This window comes from Nannospalax galili, unplaced genomic scaffold (assembly GCF_000622305.1).
Source record: "Nannospalax galili isolate Female #2095 unplaced genomic scaffold, S.galili_v1.0 scaffold390, whole genome shotgun sequence".
NCBI classification, from domain to species: Eukaryota; Metazoa; Chordata; class Mammalia; order Rodentia; family Spalacidae; genus Nannospalax; species Nannospalax galili.
Genome location: NW_008330777.1, coordinates 4,346,814 through 4,370,792, shown reverse-complemented (window position 1 = coordinate 4,370,792; position 23,979 = coordinate 4,346,814). Strand labels below are relative to the sequence as shown.

General features: G+C 35.7%; 1 protein-coding gene across 1 annotated transcript in view; it reads right to left on the bottom strand.

The window, feature by feature from the left end:
- Ptprq (protein tyrosine phosphatase receptor type Q) overlaps positions 1-6,309 on the bottom strand; it is a 227,017-nt gene extending 220,708 nt beyond the window's left edge. The window contains exons 1-4 of the mRNA XM_008852127.2: positions 6,102-6,309; positions 5,652-5,763; positions 4,786-5,012; positions 1,744-1,813 (exon numbers count right to left, since the gene is read on the bottom strand). Of these exons, the coding sequence (XP_008850349.1) occupies positions 1,744-1,813; positions 4,786-5,012; positions 5,652-5,763; positions 6,102-6,158 (466 nt within the window). The 5' untranslated portion in view covers positions 6,159-6,309. The remainder of the gene's footprint in view (positions 1-1,743; positions 1,814-4,785; positions 5,013-5,651; positions 5,764-6,101) is intronic.
- Between the last annotated feature and the right edge of the window lie 17,670 nt (positions 6,310-23,979).

The following is a 23,979-nucleotide window of genomic DNA, read 5'->3' as shown; positions in this document are numbered from 1 at the left end:
TATCAGTCAAGGTTGTATCCTCCCTAGATACTCAAGACCCATGCCAAATTATACTTTATGCAAAGACCCTTGAAGAGTTTTGTCTTTGGTGATATATGTATATGATATATGTGTGTATCATTCTCAACTACTAGAAATGATTGTAAAACTCTGCCTGATCATTTACTTGACATATTAATTTACACCTTTGATTATCTTATTCCACTAGTATATAAACTCCATGACAAATACTTGCTATTTGGAGATACTATTTTCTAAATAACCATTTTTTCTATAATGTATTTGATGATAATATTTTACTATTATAAATAAATAGCAAAATTATTAATAAATAACTTGCCATTCAATATCTTATTTTTAACACAGAGTTTATACTTTAACGGAGTAATATTTACAATACAATTAAGGAAGTAGATATTGCAATGTGTCAAGAAGGTCTAATTAAAAAAAAACACTTGTTGGAAATAGATATATAGAGGAGGGGGTGGGGCTATTCCATTCGTATAGTCAACAAATGTAAAATAAGAGAATTAAATCAATTGAACTGGAATATTTATCGACAAAGCATTCTTGGCAGTGTGGTCAAAGTAGTCTGAAATGGAATTGAATTCAGAGACAGCTAGGTGTGGTGGCAACACGCCATTAATCCCAGCACTCTGGAGGCAGAGGCAAGTGGATCCCTGTAAGATTGCAGTCAGCCTGGTCTACACAGCAAGCTCTAAGCCAGTTGAGGCTACAGGAAGACCCCATGATAAATAATTTAAATAAATAAATAAATAAATAAATAAATAAATAATAAAGTAAGAGGCAAGTGAGAGAAGTAGGTGGGAGGATGGCATAGGGTTTTATTCCCAATGAGCAGCAACCAGGTTAGGCAAAGGGAAGCAGCAGCATCTGGTTTATGTTACAAAAAATAATGTGGCTTTAGTGAGGAGAGTAGGCTGCAGGAAGCAAGCTGGAAACAGAAGCCCCATAAGGAGGGTCATTTAGGCAAGCAACAAAAATGAGTTGGGCAGCATGATTATGAGTAAAAGTGAGATTCTGGATACACTTTATGAAAGTGCTGCCAGGAGTTGAAGATGGATTTAGGTATTACTTGAGAGGAGGAACTGAAGATGACGGCAAGTCTTCTACTTCCCCCAGAGGAGGAAGGGAGAACCATAAAGGTTTGGAAATGACTGCCTGTCATAGAATCAGAGGACAACCATGAAATCTGTATTTCCAAGTCTAATGTCACAAAATGCTTATCATTTATATTAATAGGAAAAAAGCTATAAACCTACATGGCATGCCCTTGTTCCAATCAATGGACATATATTCAAAAAGAGATGAGCCACAAACAGACCAGTATAGTAGCAGAGGTAGTTTATAAGCTGGATGTGACACCTATAAGCCCAGCACCTAGGAGGCTGAATCAAGAGGATCCTGAGTCAGAGGACAGCCTGAGCTACATAGTGGCTTCTCAAAATAAATAAAGTTCAGATAGAGGTGTTTTGCCTGACAAGAAAGTGAATAATTTTTATTATAGGTTTCTTAAGTTTGAAAAACATTTTTTCAAGATAATACTTTTATGATCAGAAAGAAAAATATATATCTTACAGAATAAATTCACTATTCCAAACAACTAAAAGGAATTGAATGGCCATCATCAAGAACTGTATGTACTTAGTATAAGATTTTCATTAAATCCTGACTTGTCCTAAATAAGAGCTTGTGACTAAGTTAAAAATTCAGGAAAATTACCACTTTCTGCAGTTTGGAAAAGAAATGGGTCACTAAATACTCCAATGCCAGCACTGTTTTCCGCAGCAACCTAAAACAGATCAGAAAGATTTTATTTTCAAATTCTTTGCTTTTCTAACTACACAGAATCTGAAATGAAAAGCTTCACTTCTCCGTAAGGTAAGTGCCAACAGGATTTTTCCTCTACTTTTCACACTACTCCCAAGAAAGAAAGCAGCATGGAGATACCCATGAAATCAAAATAGGAGGTAGTCTGGCCAGCAACTTGTTGATGAAAAATTGTACAAACTCAAGCCAGATAACATTCTATAATGAAGAGGGGAAGTGGGCACAATGTTGTTCCTCTAGCTGAGGGGCCACTAGCAATTGATGGCTGATGGGAAAAGAAGAGTTGATTTTCTTTAATGGTATAAACACTGGTTATCTGACCACACTCCCTTGGATGAATCTATGGTCAATATGGGCAACACAAACTAAACTCCATGGATTTTACAAAACAACAAGAAAGAAGACACAACACTGGTTGGATAGGGCTGGGGATGGTGGATGGGAGGAGTTGGGGGAGGGGAGTGAATATGGCCATAGTACATTATATGAAATTCTTATAAAATTAATTTAAATTAAATTTTAATTTTAATTAATTTAATTTAAATTAAAAATCTTAAAGAAAAAACTGAGTGAGAGAAGTCATATTTGCCCTGGGTCACATATGAATAAACAGGAGAACTGAATTCAGTTGAAAGACATGCTCCAAAGCTCAACCTTTATTCACCTATACACAGGAGACCGTACATACAGCATTGGACTTTAGAGGTTACACTCGATAACTAGGCAAAATAAATAAGCAAGAAAAGTGCCAGTGAAGACTTAGCGGGCTTGATCCATAACACAGAGTGCACAGTCAAATCTTAAAAGGCGAGGAAACTATTTGTGACTTGAATGATTTAGTGAGATAGATTAACATAGGCAAAGTAAACACTATACATGAGAATGGTACTTCTAAGCTTTTGCAAAATGACATGCGTGGAAGCTGAAAACGTTGTTTAAGTGTGGGTCTACCACCTGCTAGATGGAGAACATTGGACAATTTTCTTAAATCTTCAAAGGTACATTTTTCTCATGTTGAAATGGGAATAATAATTTATCTATGTCATAGAGTTTTTCAGAGACTAACTAAAATAACACATGTAGAACACTTAACAGGAGCCCCATAAGTGCTACTTGTACTGCAGATATCAAATGTACCATGCCAAATGCCCTTTGGAATTCATCAATGGCAAACATTTATTTAAAGAAAGTAAATGTCACAACAATGATTTATAAAGTGTGAGATGAAACATAGACTAGGGGCTTCCCAACAGTCCTGAAATAAGAGAATTCAGAGGAATAAAATTCAAACTCTTAAAAAAATCTAAGCAGAACTAGCCTGGGCAAATTGGCTTTCTCTCAACAATAGTTTGTTATACCACATTAAAATTTAATCTTTATTTACTATCCCCAGGAGTATATTTTGCCATATCAATTAGTCAAAATACATGCACATTTATAGAAAATATCTGTATTATGCAATTTTCAGATGTCAGAAAAATTTCTGGCAAAATCTTTCCCATCGTGTCTTACAATCTAAGAAAAGCACCTCAGTTATGATTTTCTTCTCTGTATTCAATTATCTTAAAGGTTCATAGAAAACACGAATGTTGGGTCTGGCCAGATTGCTCAGTGGGTAAGAGCACTTGCTACCAAGTCTGATGACATGAGTTCCATCCTTAGAACTTATAGTATCAAAAAAGGAGAACTGGTTTCTGAAAGTTGTCCTTTGACCTCCACCTACACAACATAGCATGCATGCATCAACACACATATGCTCAAACACTAGATGGATGGATGAATGGATGGATGGACTCATGGGGTCAGGCAGCCATGGTCTGAACTCCCTGAAACTATGAGTCAACCTAAATCTTCCTTCCCTTAAGTTGTTCTCTTATGGTTACAGCTACTAACTAGCCTATCAAGCTAAGCTAATATTTAGAATTGTTTGTAAGACTCAGAGCAAAGATGAGTTTGAAAGCAGTACAGAAACCTGGGTATGTGGGCACACACCTATAATCCTAACATTCTGTAGATTTAGACAGGAAGATTATGAGCTTGTTAAACCAGCTAGATAGATAGATAGATAGATGATAGATGGATGGATAGATAGATAGATGATGGATAGATAGATAGATAGATGATAGAGAAATAGAGAGATAGAGAGATGGAAAATGTGAATGCTATGGTAAGGAGCAAGAAGATATCCTTGTTCTTCATTATTTATTTTGCAGATGTAAGATATCTTGTAATTGTAAGCATCTCTATTCAACCTATCTTAATAATGCTTTGTGTAATTTCCTCTTTATTTAGTGTTCAAATAAGATGTTAAATTTTGCATCTTTAACATTGTAAACGATTACAAAGTTTTAGAAACAGAAGAGAGTAAAATTTCAGTAAATAGTTCTTGAATGAAGCTGAATTGAATTCACTGTTTTTAGTAAAACTGACTCTTTAGAAGCTTTCAATCCATTGTCCAAATTTTCAATAACAGAAATACAAAAACAGCAAGGTTAGGAGAGCAACACTGAACCTCACGTTGGTCTTTTAAAAAGTACAGTATTTTCAGCATGGAGATGTGGCTAACTGGATAAGTACTCACCTAGCATGCATGAGGCCCTGGGTTCCAACCCAGCACCCCCAAAAAATTAAGAATAAATAATTTTAATTTTAATTCTGACGCTTGAAAAATTTAAATTTAATTTACTTTCAATAAAAGATGTTAAGCTAAAGTTTCTAAAAATGAATCATATATAAATGTTCATCTATATGAAAATGGAGATTACAATATTTCACCAACTTTTAAAGTCGCAAGTGGGTGTTAAAGCTATAACAGCCTAATTTTCCTCAGCCAGTCACTATATTCAGCTCACAGACTGACAAGGAGTGAAAAACCTTCATCTTTCACATGGATGAAATATTTTAATACTAGGTATATATTTACAAAATATTTACCTTAATTTCATATGTTGTTCCAGGATTAAGGTTAGTGAGAAGAACTTCCAGACTGTCTGGCTTTGCTCTCACTTGTGTGTACGCTGCTTGCAGCCATGGGCACACTTCCTTGTATCTAACCACATACGATATAATCCTCCCATTTGGGTTTGGTGGTGTATTCCAAGACAGAAGAATGCCAGCAGATCCAACTCGCTCCCCTGCTAGGAAGACTGGAGGCCCTGGCTCTAGTTTGTTTTAAAAAATTCACTATTATTAAAAGATCAGGCAAATTTGCACTTACACCAAAAAAGTTAGAAAAATCTTTATAAATGTAAACTTTGTAAGTTCCTAAATACCTATATGAATTTATACTCCTAAACTTTATGTAGAAAAAGAAGAAAAATTAATAAAATTCTTTGGGAGAATATCACAAGCATTCTTTTGTAAGAATGTAAAAAATGTTATGCCGCTAAACACTACATGCCAAATATACTTTTGATGCCAAATGATTTCTTAAGACTTTGCTAATGCAAGGTTTACATGCAAAAACTAAGAAAACAAGAAATAGCTTACAAACTGTCTAATCCTTCCTGAACAAGTGTAGTGAGTTTATTTTCTTGATTCTGTATAATTCAAATCTTATCATCAACAGTCTCTCTGTTCCATTTCACAAACAAGTACAATTATCTTTGCTTATTGAAAGTAAAGAAGCTTAAGAACCAGTAGAAGGCAAGTTCTAAACAGATCGCTTTCTACAGTTTCCATTTTAATTATTCTAAGCTGTTTTCATGTGTATAATGCAAATACTGCTAATGTATTTCTATCCAAAAAAGTTACAATGACTACAATTACTTAATCAAAAGTAATTTAAAACATGTACTTACTTGTTACATTTGTTGTCACTGTTCTACTAACAGGTGAGCTGTAAGTTGTAGCAGAAATTGAAGGGAGAGTTATGTCATCTCTAGTTCCATAAATAGCATTGGAAACATCAACCTAGAATACCAAAAACGAATTGAGGTTATTTCTGAAAAGCAAGTGAAAATAATAAATCTATCACTATTTAAAAAGTTAACATTTTCTACATAACGGTATTGTGCAAGATTCTACAAATAAATTTCCAAATTAATAGAAAATGAAAATTTGTTATAGCATATAACTGTTTGCCAGCTAACATAAAATAAAATGAAAACTCACAAAATAGGTTGTGCTATCGAAGTCTAAATCAGTATTTCTACCTGTGTCAGTTCTTTGTCAGTAAGGAAACCACTAAGTCTTTAAAACATCTATAGCTTATTACTTAGTCCTTATTTTTAAGAGTTTACATAAAATACCTGTGTCTCTGAAGTTCCAATAAAAAGGAAAAGAAAAATTAAAAGAAAATCCATCATTATTACATTTTTCAGACAGTAGAATCACATTGACGGCTCTAGAGAGAAATGTTGCCTGCATTAATGATTTAAAGTCAGATCCTCCTGGCAAGTACACAATTAATGAGCCCGGATTACTCAATAGCTCTGCTCTGTCTTTGTTAAACTATTCATGAACTCTTGGATGGATGGCCGTAGGTTCAGAGTAGATGTTTAAAAAAGAAAGAAAGAAAGCGTAGACGTTGCTAAGGTAACCCTCCACAAATGCTGCAACTTACACTCATCAATTCGACGTCGGTGTTTTTGTCTACATCTCATGCTTTTAAAAACCCAAGGAAAGAGTTTTCATGGTGGACGAATTTCATACAGAACTTTCCTTACCAGGACCAAATATAAATGCAAGCAGGCTAGCCAAGTACAAGAATGAAAACTATACCTGATATTCTCCACCTCCCAGATCTGTGATAGTAACAAAGCCACTGTCAGGAACAAGATCCACAAGACACCCATCCCCAGGGCCACAGGGCAGACTCCAGTGCAAAGAAAAGGAATGCATAGACATATTGAAGCCTTTATGTTTCTTGGGGGTTTTTTTTCCCTTTCTGATAGAGAAAATAGAGGTTCGAAGTATGCTTATTCTTTCAAAGGCTCAAAAATTTTTTGAAAATCAGCAGTCTAGGGTGACATTTCAAAATAATCAAATTGTTAGAAAGCAGCAAATTCTGAACAATTTTTATATGTGGAATGTATACTAGGTATATACATCTTTATATTTAGTTTCTTGGTTTTTAAATATAATTATCAGAATAATATACAAATTCATGTTTGTTCTTGGGTTATTTCTTACATTACAAAATCTGTTCATTAACTTGTTTATTAAGGCTTATGCCCTATTTGAATCATTGTAGAACTAAATGTAAACTATTTAACTAGTTGACTTACCGCAGAAGATAATTGAGAAAACGTGACCAAAATAAACAAAATTCATAAATTTTTGGTGCATATTTAGGTACACGTTTCTTTAAAAGTAAAGATCAGTTTTCATATTGCAAATGAATTAAGGTGGTTTTTAAATGGTAAGTACCAATTGTCCTCGCCATTGCGATCATAAGTTTTTACTTTTGCTTCCACTGTTGCTTCTGCTGCCTGTACCAGGAGTTTCCACATACAGTGTCTTATCAATGAGTCATGTTTGCAGTGTGTCTTATCTTTAGAGCAGATTCCAAACAATATAGGGGGAGAGAGAGTGGTAATAAAGCAAGCCTGTCAAAAGACACCTGCTACAGACTCAATATAACCAAAAGAAAGGGTTCTGGAATTAATCACTGAACTCCATTTACCAGTTCAAAACTTCACGCCTAGAGATGATTTGACAATGATGTAACACAAATGTATACTTCCTAAAAAAACCAATAGGGTACATCACATAAAATGAAGCGATAGATAAATGTATTAGTATTTTGGAATTACTGTTTTACTGCATTTTATTAATTGGTTAATATGTGTGGTGCATGCATGCCATAGCACACATGTGGAGATCAGATGACAACTTCACTCATTGAACCATCTCGCCAGCCCAGTAATATTTTATACTAGTTTTGTCTTCTTTGAAAATTTTCTTCAATGTTTACAGCTTCTCTTTCTAACTCTTGGATCTGATAACATTTGTTTATCATTCACCTTAACATTTTTAATGACTCAAAGAATCTCTTGCTATCACCTCCAGACCATCCATTTAGTAAGTACTGCTATTTATGAATATTGTGAACCCAAGATTTAAGGTAGGAGAAATATCAATTGGTGATGAAATTCTTTTGATGTGCAAGGCTGTTGGAGTTTTTGTATATCACTCTGCACACAAACCCATGTCCTCTGTATTCTCAAGTTTAAGAGAAAAGATGTCCGGTAAGGTGGTTTATGCTAGGAATCCCAACACAGGAAGTTGTTCTACTTTCATTCTGTTGCTGTGATAAAACATTTGAACCAAAAGCAGCTGTATCTTACACTTCCAGGTCACAATCCATCGCTGAAGGAAGTCAGGGCAGGAACTCAAGGCAAGAGCTCCAAATAAAAAACAAAACTTAGAGGAATGCTGCTTGCTGGCTCACTCTGGCTACCTCCAAGACTCATGCTTATCTACCTTTCTTCTACAGCCCACCTGCCCAGGAATGACACCACCTATACTGGACTGGGCCCTCCTACATCAGTTAAGAGAGCTCCTCACAGACAGGTCCACAGACTAGCCTGAAAAAGATGATGAACTGAGACCCTTTCAAGTGATTCTAGGCTGTGGACATGTTGATAATACTAACTAGGATAGAGGTGAAGGCAGGAGAATTGGCAATACAAGGTCATCCTCAGCTACGTAGTGAGTTCAAGGCCAATATGGACTATTGGAAACCCTGTCTCAAAAAGAGGGAGGGTAGGAGAGGAGAGGAGCAGGTGAGCGAAGAAATGAGAGCAAGAATGGAGAGCTTGAGGCTTCTTAGCTTGTGTTAAAATGTTAAAATAGATTTTTAAAATTACCATGACTGACAAATCCAACCAAATATGGTTCCCAACTACTGATTTGTGAGAGATAAATGCTTTTTTCAGAGATCTCATAAAGTTAATTAAAATTTTGGCACGGAAGTAAAAGGTATCTAGGGTGAGAATGAAAAATAAAGGAAGGGCAGTAACTGGGATGGTGCTGATCTGGGATGTGGTTTCCTGCACTATGGTTTAAGATTACACACTGAAAGACTCTTGGCTAGGAATGAAACATGTCTCACCAAGAGAAGGAAGAACATATTTGTCTGGAAGTTTGCCAATCTGATCAAGAGGTAAGGCTGGATGCTCCAGAGGAATTAAACAAAGGCCTTCTAAGGCATAGTTGATGAACAAACGAGACAGAGAAAGAAGGAATAACCAAGAAAGATGGACTGTTTCTGGGATTGAGTTAAGAAAAGTCACAGTGTGATGATCACATCGACCATTTAAAAACTTTTTTAATTTTGTGTTCCCCTAAAGCAGTGGGGCAGTTTTAAGACAAAAAGCAGTCTGTCTTGCTTTCAAAGATTATTTTTAAAAGATTGTGTTTGAATGTATTATATGAATTGCAGAAGCATAAACATGGCAGTGGGAAGGTGGGCACTAGGGGCTTGTGGGACTCTGAGCAGAAAGAGGGGGAAGATGGAATGCTGGTCATTAGTGAAGAGCGAGCATCTTCTTCACTAGTAAGAGATAAGAGTTTGAAGATTCAGTTAACTGAGAAGACTACCCTATTATAAGTATGAGATTGACGGTCCATGGAATTTGTTCTCCAAGAGGTAGAAAGTATAAAGTAAAAATGTTTTCACAACTTCAACATTTTATTAACTAACAAAACAATGACATCAAGAGGCAAAAATATCTGTAATGTAAGAGCAAAGCAGTATTATATTAAATTTGGTTAGAACTAGCCAAAGGAATTTTACTCTCAGTTACCATGTCCTAGATTATAATTCCTCAGAAGTTAATCCTCAATATCTTTATACAGTGTGTGATTAAACCATTTTGTCAAATACTTTTAAAATTAGACATCTTTCTTTTATTATAGTAAATTTCAGGCAGCTCTGTCCAATAAACGTGCAATATGAGCTGCACGGGGAATTTTAATTTTTTTAGCAGCCATATTTAAAAGTAAAGAAATACATGTAAAACTAATTTAATAATATATTTAATTTAACCTAATTTATCAGAACCATTATTTCATACATATTAATATAAAATATTAAAGAGATAGATTAATTTTTGCTTTTATCTTTTTTAATTTTGTGTACACCAGACATTTTTGGCACACCTGAATTTGAACTAGCCACCTTCTAAGGCTCAATGGTCAAAGTCAAAAAAAAAAAATTAGTTCAGGGGCTGGAGAGATGGCTCAGTGGTTAAGAACACTGGCTGTTCTTGCAGAAGACCCAGGTTCGAATCCCAGGATTCACATGGCAACTAACAACTGTTCATAACTCCAGTTCCAGGTGACCCGACAGCCTCTTCTGTCCTCTGTCCATGGACACTGCATGACATAGTGCACTTGCGTACAAACAGGCAATAGACTCACACATAAAATAAAATATAATAAAATATTTTTAAAAAATAATTCACTGGCCACCTAAGTTACACTAACTGGGGAGTTCCAGACTAATAAGAAATTCCGTCTTTAAAAAATCTAGATGGAGGCTGGAGAGATGACTTTGAAGTTAACAGCACTTTGCTGTTCTTGTAGAGGACCTGAATTTGTTTTCCAGCACCCACACCAAGCAGTTCACAAATGCTGGTAATTTCAGCTGTAGGGGATCTGATGCCCCTTCTGACTTCTGTGGACACAAACACACACACACACACACACACACACACCAATAATAATGATAATAACAATAATAAACATGCAAATTATGTACATGAAACCATACACATACAAACATGCAAAAACACAAGTATGTACATTCAAAGAAATAATAGTATATATAGTATCTATACACATATTGTATACAAATGTTCATTATCATTTAAACTGCAGTGAGAAGAACTTTCCCAAGAAATAGTGATAACAAATACTATTATTACAGCCATTCCGAAAAGGTAATGAAATTGATTGGCAATGGATTTTGAAACTTTGAGAAAGACAAAATAAAAGATCTCTGTTGCAACAAACCCTACTCTAGTAGAAAATGAATCGTATTTATATCATGACATATAAATATATACAAATGTACACATATATATATGCATGCTTTTGGCTTCAGATAATTTTATAACATGATTTGTAATATCCATAGATACATAAACTTAAAAAATATCTTTATAGTTCACCTAGCCACAATCTTATGATCATTATTCCTTCATTTTCAAGCTTTGTGCTTTAAAACAGCTATAATTAACCTGAGCCAAAATACTTTCAAGTGTTATAAAACCATCAAGAGGAGACTTTATAAACTCCTTACCTGTAGTCACTTTTTCATTACAGATACACAGCAATCTTTGCTTCTGGCTCTCTTCGCTTGAAATGTATTGATCACTGGAAGTGGGATTTTTTTTTTACTTTAGCTTTATTGCAAGAAACAATTACTTTAAACATCTTATCCTTCCTTGATGTCATGTAATAGGATACCTAGAGAAAGAGAAAAGTAAATTCATATTTTCAGAGTTTAAATAGAATTTGGCACTAACTCTGCGTCACTCAGAAAGATTGTAAGGTAAGATCTGACCCCCTCCTTACCAAAGAGCAAAGTAGGATTTTTGGATGCTGAATATCATACTGAAGCTATTATCATTTGATAATATGCACCATGGATTGACTCAGAAGTATATATATTAAAAGATCAATAGCCTCAAGCTGTTCTGATTTTCATATATATGTGTGTGCATTTCTGTTTACATATATATATATAAATGTAGTTTGGGTAATATGCTATATATTTTTATATTTGATATATACTACGTACATATACATATCTATTTCATGAATGTGTATTGATTTATATGTGCATATGTATGCAAATACTATGATTAGTGGAAGTATTTCTGTTGCTTACCTGAAATCAAAAACTATTATGTGAAATTGAATTTTAGAGATGGCTACTACACACTCTCCTGCCACTATGGAAGCAGAAGCCTAGAGGGAAAGAAAAAAAGAATCAAGAGTCCCAAGTCTCTAGTCTCAGGGACAATGCTTTAGCCTTTTCCTGGATGCTCAGAGGAGGAGAAATGGGATATTTTTGTTTCTCTCTCTCTCTCTCTCTCTCTCTCTCTCTCTCTCTCTCTTGTGTGTGTGTGTGTGTGTGTGTGTGTGTGTGTGTGTGTGTGTTCCAGAAAAATTAGGAGGGTCCTGTCTATATAAAATATGGGTGTATGGGATATGAACTTAAGGCAACAAACATTTTACTAGACAACAGCCCCTGTGCTGGATTAAGCAGAGAGAAAGGAGAGTAAAAGAAAGAGGAAGAAGAGGGAGAAGAGGGAGTAAGGATTTTTCTGTAGGATAAATTGCACACCCACTTTCCCTTGATGAAGATGCCAGAGTCTACTCTTGGTCAAATATGCCTTCCCTGAGTGACTGGACTTGAATTATGTTAAATTCTCCACCTCAGAAGACTAGTTTCTATGCCAAGAGACTCCCACAGCAAAAGGAGTAGAATATGATACCACAAGGCAGAGGCAAGAAAAAAGTTGAAAAAGTAAAGCCAGAGCTTACAGCCAGTGGAGTGGGCAGAAGGAACAATGACCCTCAGCACTCTCCATCAAATCCACATGTTCCTTGGAGACAGCCACCATCTGGACACTATGAAACACATGTCACTGAAAACTAGTCAGTGTGTCAGAAAAACCAACCACAGAGAGAACTACATAAAAGCACATCTAGAATACAAAAGACTGAATATGGTCGAGAAAATGAATGAGTAATAAATGTCACACTGCATGCAAGTCTATCTTCCACATAGCTCATGCCAAGTCATTCAATTGTTCATTAAAGCTTTGAGAATCACCACTGCCTTTAAATATTTCCATTCCTGTAATCTGAGAATTCTAATAACCTGGATTTTTAAGAAAGCATTGAATGCTACTCATCAGCATCTTTATTTTTATTCACTCCATGCTTCTAAGACTAAATGAAAATGTATCAATTTTATAGATTGTTTAGACTTCATTGTACTTTAGTAAACACCTGTCGTGTGGGAGGAGTAAAACAAACGTTCGAAGCAGACATGTTTATCGGGCTATGGGAAGAAACTTTTCTTTGAGAAGGGAGTAATCATGAGATTTAGATGCGTTGTCAGTGCTTATGGATCCATAAAGTGTCACTGACAATAACCTTGCTTGCCTGGGTATGGAAATATGGGAAGAGTGAGTAGAATGCTGAGAAGCTATGGTGTGAGAAGGATGGGCACAGAAAGCATCACACAATCACACATGAATATAATCTTAATGGGGTTCTGCGTTCAGACACAGCAAGTCATATTAACACATTAATGAAGAGTAGAAGGGACAGAATTTGAAGTGATCTAATCATAAAATCATGTAACTTTTTAATAGAATAAAAATATAGAGTACTCCTGTTGGCTCACGCCTTTAATCCCAACACTCAGGAGGCAGAGGCTGGCAGACCTCTGTGAGTTCAAGGCCAGCCTGGTCTACATAGTGAGTTCCAGGCCAGCTGAGGCTACAGGGAGACCCTGTCTCAAAAAGACCAAAAAAAACAAAAAAAAACAAAAAAAAACATTTAAAGTATAACCAACAGAACAAAACATAATTTGTACCGCATTTCAACTTCCAAAGAATGTTTGGAGATGTGAGATGATTAATTTTAAATGAAAAGAGAAATGATCCCAATTATACAAGTGCACTTCATGGAGCAACTGGGATATTGTTGCCCAATTCATTAAACTTTAACAAATAATCTCATTGGCTCATTGGTTGAGAATGACTCAGATAACCATTAGTAATATAAGGTCGTCCATGATAGTAATATGAATCCTGAAGACCAACAAGCTTCTGATAATCAACTTTATTCAGCAACAGATACATAATTTTCACTCTCTGAAGAACACGTGTTCATATAAATATAATGAAAATTCATTATGTGGTCATATAACAGCCAATCATTTTATGGACTCAGGGTAACACATGGAAAGATCATTCCATTTGACACTTAAGATATAAGAATTAGGACAGATAAACAAGGGCAAAATGTGAACCTTTTACAATTACCACAAAAAATGCTTAACTTTTTACCTCTGATTACCTATATCGAATATAGGTTCTGAATAGAAAGGATGGAATTTTTCGTGAATGATCTATTATTCAAGATGTCTTTGTCTTGAATGACGTTTACAAATGACAAATAGAACATTCATTCCTGACTTTGTGACCTTGTGAGTATAGTATATCCTCTACTCTATTCTGTGTCTAAATACTACTGGTTATTAGAAGTTCATCCAGAGTTCAACTCCTCTCTAATAATGTTACTCAGAATTAATGTCTTCTTTCCATAATCATCCCAAACACATGTGGAAATAGCTGTGTATGTAATGTTTACTTATTCATCAAGTTCTTATGGAGCATACACTAAAAGGCCAGCGTTATTCCAGAATCCATGGTGCTTCAGCAAAGATAGAAAAGGCTTCTGGTTGTAAGGAAGTGTTGGTGCCTCATGACAAACAGCTGTAAATAAATGAGATATTGAAACACAGACTCACCAGAAAGAGAGATTTTATTGAAATCTGATAATCAGGGAAGGAGAAGGTCAAATTGTATTTGAACTGAGAACAAAACAGTAGGAATGAGTTAATCAAATCTAGAGGCAGACCATCCAAGCCAAGTGAGCATACTTGTCATTTAGTGGTGATGTAGTTTTATATTTGGGGAAAAAGAGAAACATAGATGACTGCTACATAGTGCCTTAGTGGGTTGGATGATTAGATAAAGGTCAGTCAGAAGAAGTCTAAGAAACCATAGTAAGTTTAAACTGATTTGAAGAGCAAGTGAGAAATGTTAAAAACCAATAGTATATGAATTGTAAGGATTTCTAAAATTAAACAGGGAGAATGGTTAGAAGCTGAGGTACACCTGTCACCTGAGTTGCTGGTCCTGGCAAGAAAAGAAAGAGATCTGCAGCGGGCAGGGAAAAAGTGGATGATTTCAGGGTCCGCTTTAGAAGTAAAAATGACTTTCTCCCGATTCCCTATCAGCCAGCTGGGTAACCTGTTCAGAGAATGTGATAAGAATAGGAGGTAGGAATTGGCTAGGCAGTTAGGGTAAAAAGACCCCAAAGAAAAGTAGCCAGTTTCTTGGCTAAAAGCCAAAATGTCCTTGGACCTTTTAGCAACATACTCTGTTCCAAAGGCTAAAAATGTCAAAATTATTTGGGAGCTCTTATCTAATCCTTAATTTCTTGGCTAAAAGTCAAAATGTCCTTGGGCTTGTTAGCAACATACTCTGTTCCAAAGGCCAAAAATGTCAAAAGTTTTTGGGAGCTTGTATCTAATCCTTAAAAGATTTTAGGATTACCTCTTCAGAGGGGGAATGTTAGAGTAGCCAAACTCCCCATTAAAAAATAAATCAAAGAAGAAGAAAGAAAGCTACCAGCTACCAGAAAAAAAGTGATGGGGAGATATGGGAGGAGTTGGAGGGGAGGAAGTGAGCATGAATTTGATTAAAACACCTTACATGCTTATATGCCTGTGTGAAATTCTCAATATTTTTTTTAAAGAAGTAAAAATGACTCCATGGTGATTAGATGGCATGAATCAAAGATAGCTGGGCAGGAGATTGAGAAAATGTTATTTCTGGCACTGAAAAAGTGATGGGGAGATATGGGAGGAGTTGGAGGGGAGGAAGTGAGCATGAATTTGATTAAAACACCTTACATGCTTATATGCCTGTGTGAAATTCTCAATATTTTTTTTAAAGAAGTAAAAATGACTCCATGGTGATTAGATGGCATGAATCAAAGATAGCTGGGCAGGAGATTGAGAAAATGTTATTTCTGGCACTGGCTGGATGACTCAGATGGCCCAGCAGTTAAAGGTGCTTGCTGTCTAGCCTGAACAGTGTGAGTTCAATTCCTGGGACCCTCAGAAGGAGGAAACTGACTCCCATAAATTGTCCTTTGACCACCACACATATACCATGGTACACACGAGAACACACATATGTGCATGCGCACATGCACACACAAATAAATGTAGTTAAAAAAATATTTTAGAGGGGCTGGAGAGATCACTCAGCAGTTGAGAGCACTGACTACTCTTGAAGAGGACCTGGCTTCAATTCTCAGGCCCCACATGGTGGCTAACAACCATCTGTAACTCCAGTTCCAGGAGTTCCGACTCCCTCTTCTGATGTCCACAGGCATGGTACAATGTTCATGCACTTACATACATATAGGCAATATACTCATAAATATAAAATAATAAAATAAAGTATTTTAAAAATATTTTAGAAAAGAATGTTATTTGGAGCTGAGAAAGTCTGGAAGGAGCAAAAGACACCTCTTTTGCAAGGAACAGAGACTCGTAAACTATGAAAAGAACCCTTTACATGAATGATATATTTTACTTTTAAGAAAAAGCACTCTGGGGGCCAGAGTGATGGCTCAGTGGTTAAGGGCACTGGTTGCTCTTGCAGAGGACTCGGATTCAATTCCCAGCACCCAAATGCTGGCTCAAAACCATCTGTAACTCCAATTCCAAGGGATCAGACACCCTTTTCTGATCTCCACAGGCATTGCACATGACCCACGTGCAGGCAATACACTCTACACATAAAATACAAATAATTAAAATGAAATATTAAAAAAGAATAAAACTCTGATTGTTGTGTGGCAGAGGAATAAGAATTCAAAATAAAATTATATGTCCTAAATTATGAAATCTGAGACAAGATAAATAAAAGATAACTAAAAATTCAATCTTTATTTACCAAAATATTCATTGGCTCTTTCTATACACAGCCACTAGTCTCAGTAATAATACAAAAGACAATAGAAGAAAATGAAATGTCTGTTCAGGAAGAATTTACAAAACACCATATGCTAAACATTATCTTTATTATTTTTTCTCAACCAATCTATAGGAAACCATTGGACAGATGAGGAAGTAGGATCAGAGAATAAAAAGTAGCCCAAGGTTTCATATTAGAGATGAAAACAGAATTCAGTATGAAGAATTCTTGGGCCATAATTTGTTCACATTGCCTACCTATCTTGTAAAATTATAGACACACTAACTAAAGATTTGTATATAAAAGTTGAATACAATGGCATAGTTCATAGCTGCTATCTGAGGTACAAAAAGAGGAAACTGTGGACAAAATAAGTGCTGCTTCATTCAGTATCACTAACTTTGGAACTCTATCTCTGAGCAGGATTAAATGTTCCTCTGGAAAATGGCATGGGGAGCTCAGTACTTTCAGGTCAATAGTAAGAACAAAAGACATGTTCAAGGAACATAACAGATGCTAAAAGAAAGTTTTATGAATACTTTGTACAAAAAATATTTCCTGATAATAGGATCAAACAGGCTTCAGTGATCAAGTGCGATTTGAGCTGTGCATTAATGGAGCAATTTTTGCCACTTTTCCACTTTATTAAATGCACCTGACAATAGTTACTCCACATACCTATTCTGTTCAATGATTGCCATTTGCAACCTGTGGCTATCAAGTGCCTCAAACATCCATAATTTTAATGTAGATGTGCTTTAAGTGTAAAATAGACACTAAATTTGAGGTAGTTAGTATGAAAAGAATGTGAACCACCTCAATTTTCATGTTGGTTACAAATTAGAACCTGAATATATATTGGAATAAGTATATTTCTAAAGTTATCTTTATTTTTTATTCTTAATGTTTCTGCTAAAAATTTAAATTTCATGTCTCTCATTTTTGGTTCACTTTCATACTTCTATTGCACAGTGGTAGTTTAGTGCAATGTAGATTTTATAATTCATATTTCATAATTTCTAAATGTCAAATGCATAAAACTAGCTGAGAGACAAAAGAAATGAAATGACAAACTTCTCTAAATGTTCTAGGTTAGCTACTTGCATTTTTTTTCTACATTCACACTGAATTCTTTCAGGTTTTAATATGCGAACCAGTGTTTATTTTCATGCTTGGAATACATTTTACCTTCCTTTCTACTTCCATTCTTAGATTCTTTTTAGTGGATATAAATCTTGTTGCACTCCCCATGCTTGTGAAAAGAAATCCAGAAATCTAGTAGTTTCAAAGAATTACTAAGTAGGGCAAATACTTGGTGTTTAAATAAATTTCACAGCTTGTCTGAATTAATAATGTGTTTATCTTTTGAACTTTTAGCATGCTAGAGAAAACAAAATAGTGATTTAAGTTATGTTTCAGAACAAGTTTCATTATAAAATTTATTACCAGCATCTTGTACATGAGTATTCCATTAAGAACTTATCTCTTTCTGAAAAGATAACTGAATGAAGTTAGTCTGTATTAATAGAGCTTATGTTCTCTATCACAGAAACTTTCATGACCTTACATGACACAGAGACCCCAAGTCAAAATATTAGAGAAGTTTTAGATGGTGTGGTGTTTCGAAGACCCCGAAGAACCAAGAAGGGGAATTGACAATACTTGGTGATGGAAGACACTGTTTATTTCAGGTCCTTTTGAAATATGCCTCAGTGACTCAACCTAGACTTTAAATACATAGCACCTTCTTTCCTGTTGTTCTTAAAGAAAGAGTGTTACCTGCCCATCCCAAAGTTAAGTATGTTTGGAATCATTGTCTTACCTCTTCCTCTCTTTTTAAGTGGGTGACTTAGTAGTCCTTTCCCATGTTGGCACAAGACTGTGGGATGACCACAAAGGACAGTGGCAAGTGTGGAGTGGAGCCAGCCTGAGCCTTAGAGACATGCTGTGTGTCTTGTGGATCAGAACCAGAGAACTGGAGCTGCCCAAGCCTTTCGGAGCCCACAAGATCATGAGTGAATCCCAGATGTCTATACTGCTGCTTAAGTGTACCCTGGTTTTTCCCCTCTTGAAATAAAACAGTATGTAACCAGTTTTGGATTTTACAGAAGCCCACATTTAAGAGATTTTAAAAGATATTTTGAACTTTTAAAGTGTTTTAACTGCTTAAGGATTATGGGACTTTTAAAGTTGTACTAAGTTTTATATTATGATATTAATCATGAAATCTTGGGGGATAAGAACTGGAAAGGTTATATATAGTTGAATAGTGAAGTGTTTGTGTGTCAAGTTGACAAGGGGCTAATTGTGATAGATAACTTCAGTTGTCAACTTCACACACCTGGGAAGAGGGACTCTCAATTGGGAAATTACCTCTATCAAATTGGCCTGTAGCATATCTATGAAGAATTTTCTTGATTGTTGAGTGACGTGGGAGGGCCCAGACCACTGTGGATGGTGCCACCCCTGGTCAGGTGGTCTTGGGTTGTATAAGAAAGCACTCTGAGCACAAGCCAGAGGAGACAGTCAGTAAGCAGCATTTCTCCATGGTCTGTGCTTCAGTTCCTACCTCCAAGTTTCTGCTTTGAGTTCCTGCCTGATTTCCCTCAATGATCATGAGTGAATCCCGATATCTACACTTGAAAGTGTAAGGTGCAATAAACCCTTTCCTCCCTGAGTTAGTTTTGGTTATCTTTTATCACAGCAATAGTGAAGCTCCAAAAACTAAAAGCAAATAATAATAATAATAATAATAATAATAAATTGGGGTGAAATCTTACATTAAAGGAGTAGTGCAATAAATTCTGAAACTACTAATATACCATAAAGTATAAAAGTAAGTGAAATAAACAATGCCAGAAGTGAAATGAATGGATAGGCTGATTACAGGAGAGCAGCACTATTCTTTCCCTGATACTTCTCAAGGCTGCCCTGTGGCACCTTCCAAGACAAATGTGTCATGGCCTCTCCAGCTGTCTGTTCTCCAATCAGCAGAACAGCAATGAAGGACAACCCTGGAACAGTAATATTTTAAGAAAATTCTCTGGTTACATTATCTGATCGGACTGATAATGATGCTTCTAAAGAATGCTGGGGAGGAAAACCTGAGGGCATCCAGGTTTTCCTAGTAATTTTAGGACCACATGATTTTGTGTAAGGACAATAAAAGGAAAAACTTTTTTTTTTTTCTACACGGCTTCTTTCAATGATAAAAGCATATGAACTATGGACTCTCGTATTTATTTTTCTCAGACAAGAATACAAAATAAAGCTAATGTCATTAGGTTTTTTCTAACATAATTTATGCTCTGAATAAAATAAAAGAGTAAGATATATAACTTCTTTAAGTTTACCAAATCCTTTTCCCTTTAACTACTTTATCTGAGAAGATTCCAGAAATTTACTTTTCAAATAGGTAGCTTGTCTATATTTCTAATTTATGTTTCAAGTTAAAATATTCTATTTCTCAATAGGAAGAAATGTAATGTTAAATGTTACTGGAACCATTTTATCTCTAAAAGTCACATGGAATCTTCTTTCTCAATACACACACTGATTTAAGTCTTGGGCTTCACCTCGTGGTAGATTTAATCATGAGTGACTCATTCACACTCCTTTATATTCTGCTTTTCTGTGGTGCACATTTTCTTCTAAATGAAATTAATATTATTCCCACGATTCATTTTAGCTTTATTTTGTTGGTTCACTAGTTCTCTGTACTTCTAAATATATTTAAAGTGGCTTACAAAGAAAGGATTATATAAGAAGATAAAATCATACTGTAGAAGACAAAAGATAAATCACCTATATGCATGCACTCATATATTTATTGGATATGTATTTTTCAGTAGACTTTTAGACTAAAACATTTCCCTCTGGTGCTTCATAACATGTAAGCATTATTCATGTCTCATCTCACTCCCCTGTATAACCCTCACTATTCCCTCCCCAGTTAAAGTACCCTCCTTTCTCAACCCTATTTCCCACTTATTCACATCTGTCTCCTGATAGCCCCCTCTCTCGAGAGTCCTCTTCCCCTTTATTCTCATGGTTCTTTCCCATTTTCATGGCTCTCATGGTTACATCAGGATATGTACTCAAAACTAGGGATTTGGAGCTAACATCCACAAATGAGAGAAAAATAAATGTGGCTTGGATTTTTCTAAACAGTTTCTATTTCTGTCCATTTACCTGCAAATTTCATGATTTTTTTTCCTTTACTGCTGAGTAGAACTCCATTATATAAATGTACCACATTTTCATTATCCATTCATCAGTTGAGGGACATTTAGGTTATTTCTATTTCTTCGCTGTTGTGAAAAGAGCAACAACAAACATGTTATAAAACAAAAACACAATGACTGGCAGGAGAAGTCTCCCCTCGACTTGTTGGACCTGGTAGTCCAAGAAATTCCCAAAATAACACAGGCTATTGCCACAGTCCTTGATCGCCTCCAAGAACTTGAAGGTAATACTCTACTGATGAAGACAGGCCACACTTTGGACACAAAACTTGCAGCAATCATGCTGGAACTGACATGGAAGCCTCTTCCCTGAAGACTAGCTCTCAAGGTATCAGAGGGCACTATACAAGCAGCCAAAAGCAAATACCAGTCAATGGTCCTATCCAGCTGTAAAGCCTAATAAACAATGACTGGCCCAGCAAACTCTCTATTAGTGGAGTAGAGGCACTTTTATCTGTGGGGGGCAGGGGAGATAATCAACAGTTATCTAACTGGGATTAAGACCCACTCAATACGAGGACACTCATGTGTGGTATTGTAAATGCAGCCAAATATACATGACTGGAGAGATCATAGATCCTAGAGAAAAACCTATTTTTGCAACATCCCTAGATCAATGTAATTTCTTGCTTTATTCTAAATATGCATCCTCATATTAGAGACAAGTGTACCTCTCGCCCCTCATCAAATAAGCTTCTTTTTTCACTAGATGGAGACTATTACAGGGTTCAGAATTGGTCAAATACAGAGAATAAGTGTCTGTTTAACCCTAAGTGACACATCATCAACGCAACCTCTACATGTATGATGAATGCATCCCTCACCTCAGCAGAGAAGTTTCTTTATACAGCAGAGGGTAATTAATATAGAAACCCACATTGGCAAACTTGTAAAGAACAAGAGACAATAGAATGCTTATCCCCAATTAAGACATCCATTTCAAACCTCTGCCTCCGAAGGCTCAGGGATGGTTGCAGAAGGGATGGAAGGGTTGTAAGAGACAGAGGAGGTGGATAACCACAAGGAAACAATCTTCCAGACAGCTGGTCAGTTACACATATGAACAGTAATGGTGACAGCATGCGCAATTCCTATGTAAGCTCAAACCAGACAACATGCCAGCTTAGACATGGAGAAGTGGGTAGGAAATCCCAAACCCAACTTAAGGAACTTTTGGCAATTGATGACAGCCTCGAGGACTGAGTGGATGAACCCACACTGAAGGACAAAGTGTAGATAGCAGAGGGGATCTATATCTATATTGTAGGAAAATTGCAAAAATTTGATAAAAATTAAATTTAAAGAGAGACATCATAAAATGAGACATGAAAACAAAAGTTAACAGCCTTATCTGGGAAAATATATTCAGAACAGCAATCATATCATAAAAATAGCAAGCATTATTAACCCCAATTGGAAATTAAAAACTTGACATACATGTTGAGTAATGATTTGCACAAAATCACAGAACCGTAGTTGGTAGCCACATTATTGACAAGGTCAAAATTCGATTGCAAGGAATTTGGATTTAAATATCTGTGTCATCTTATAGAAGCTACTGGTACTCTCTCAGCCTCTGCTTCCTCATTTGTAAGATATCTTATCATGATTGGTGAAACAAAGGTTGCCATTTAGAGTCAGGTGATACAAAGTATCAAAAATATTTAGCAGATTGCCTGGCAAAGGCAGCTTACTGGATGTACTCAGTGTGAAATTGATGATGGTGGTGCTGGTGGAGTTACCAGTGACAGTGACGCTGTTCAATTCTGAGCACCAGCAAAGTCTTCAATGATATGAAATGGCTAACATTTTTTAAAGTGGAACCTTTGCTCATCTATTTCTAATGTTTCTTAGTATGGTGTTTGTGAGAAGCAGCAGAGTATCAAGCTCACTTTAAGTCAGATATCTAGATTAAAATTACACCCTTAATGAGATATGAACCACACTGAGCCTTACGTTACAGCTGGGAAATGTGCAGCTGTTCCGTGCAGTGACTTAAGCCCATAACACTGTGCTGGTGTACAGTAATTGCATTTCCAGGAATTGATTTGACTGTTGCTACAGTTTTAAGTCCTTTTGCTTCCTTCTTATGAAAACTTCTGAGATTAAATCTCTTCTTACAACTAGTTGCGTCCTGGCACTTCAGCACATTTTCTTGAGACCAGCAGCTCCAGAGTTAAAAAGTTCTTTAACTTGACCACCTATATTCAGAGCAAGTTTACATGCAAGTGGTGTTCATAATGTTATAAAAAGCTAACTGAATCCAAATACTACAATTAAAAGACACCATTTAAGATTTTCACATTCTAAAATTTCTTTTTCTCATAAAATATTAATAGATATAATCAAAGCATTAGGAAAATATTGAGAATTTCATCATAGTAATGCTTTAAGATTTTCTGGAGAACTGAATTTCCCAGAGAGTTTTGAATTTGATTTTAATGAGATTTCCTTACCTACATAGGAATAATTTTCTTCATTTTCTAAGTGAGGGCCTAATTATTTTGCCCAGGGTTGAAACTCATAAGTGACCAAGGAGGGATACTACATAGACATTCTCCTTGTAAACAAGTGTTTCTGGTTTACACCATCACCATCACCATCCACCATCCACCATCCACCTCACAGGCATTCATCCTTCATGAGCTATTGACTTTAAACACAGTAATTTCCTTCCTTTTTAATCCAGGAAAGCTTAATTAACTACAAAGTGAATTCACCAGTACTAACCCTTAGGATACTAAGATAGCTTCTTTTAAGTTTCTTGGTAATCATAACACTAATTAAAAAGTCCATCCCTGAAGAAGTAATATTATTAGGAGAGTGTTCTGCAGGCTAATAAGACATTTGTTTTAAAACATTTAGAAAACTTTTTTCGGTCTTCTTTTTTGAGTCACGGTCTCTCAGCTGGACTGGAACTCTATTTTCTTATACCATCTGCAGAAATAACTTTATATATTTTGGTTTTTCATTGTCAAGCATGGAAATAGTTTATGTTTAAGAACAAAGAGTTAAATTATAGTTTTCATGGAGAATTTCATTTAAATCAAAACTGTAGATTATTCATATGAACAAGGCAATGGCCTGGACTATTAAATATTTACAGAAATAGTAGTGTTATATGTAAGACTTAACTT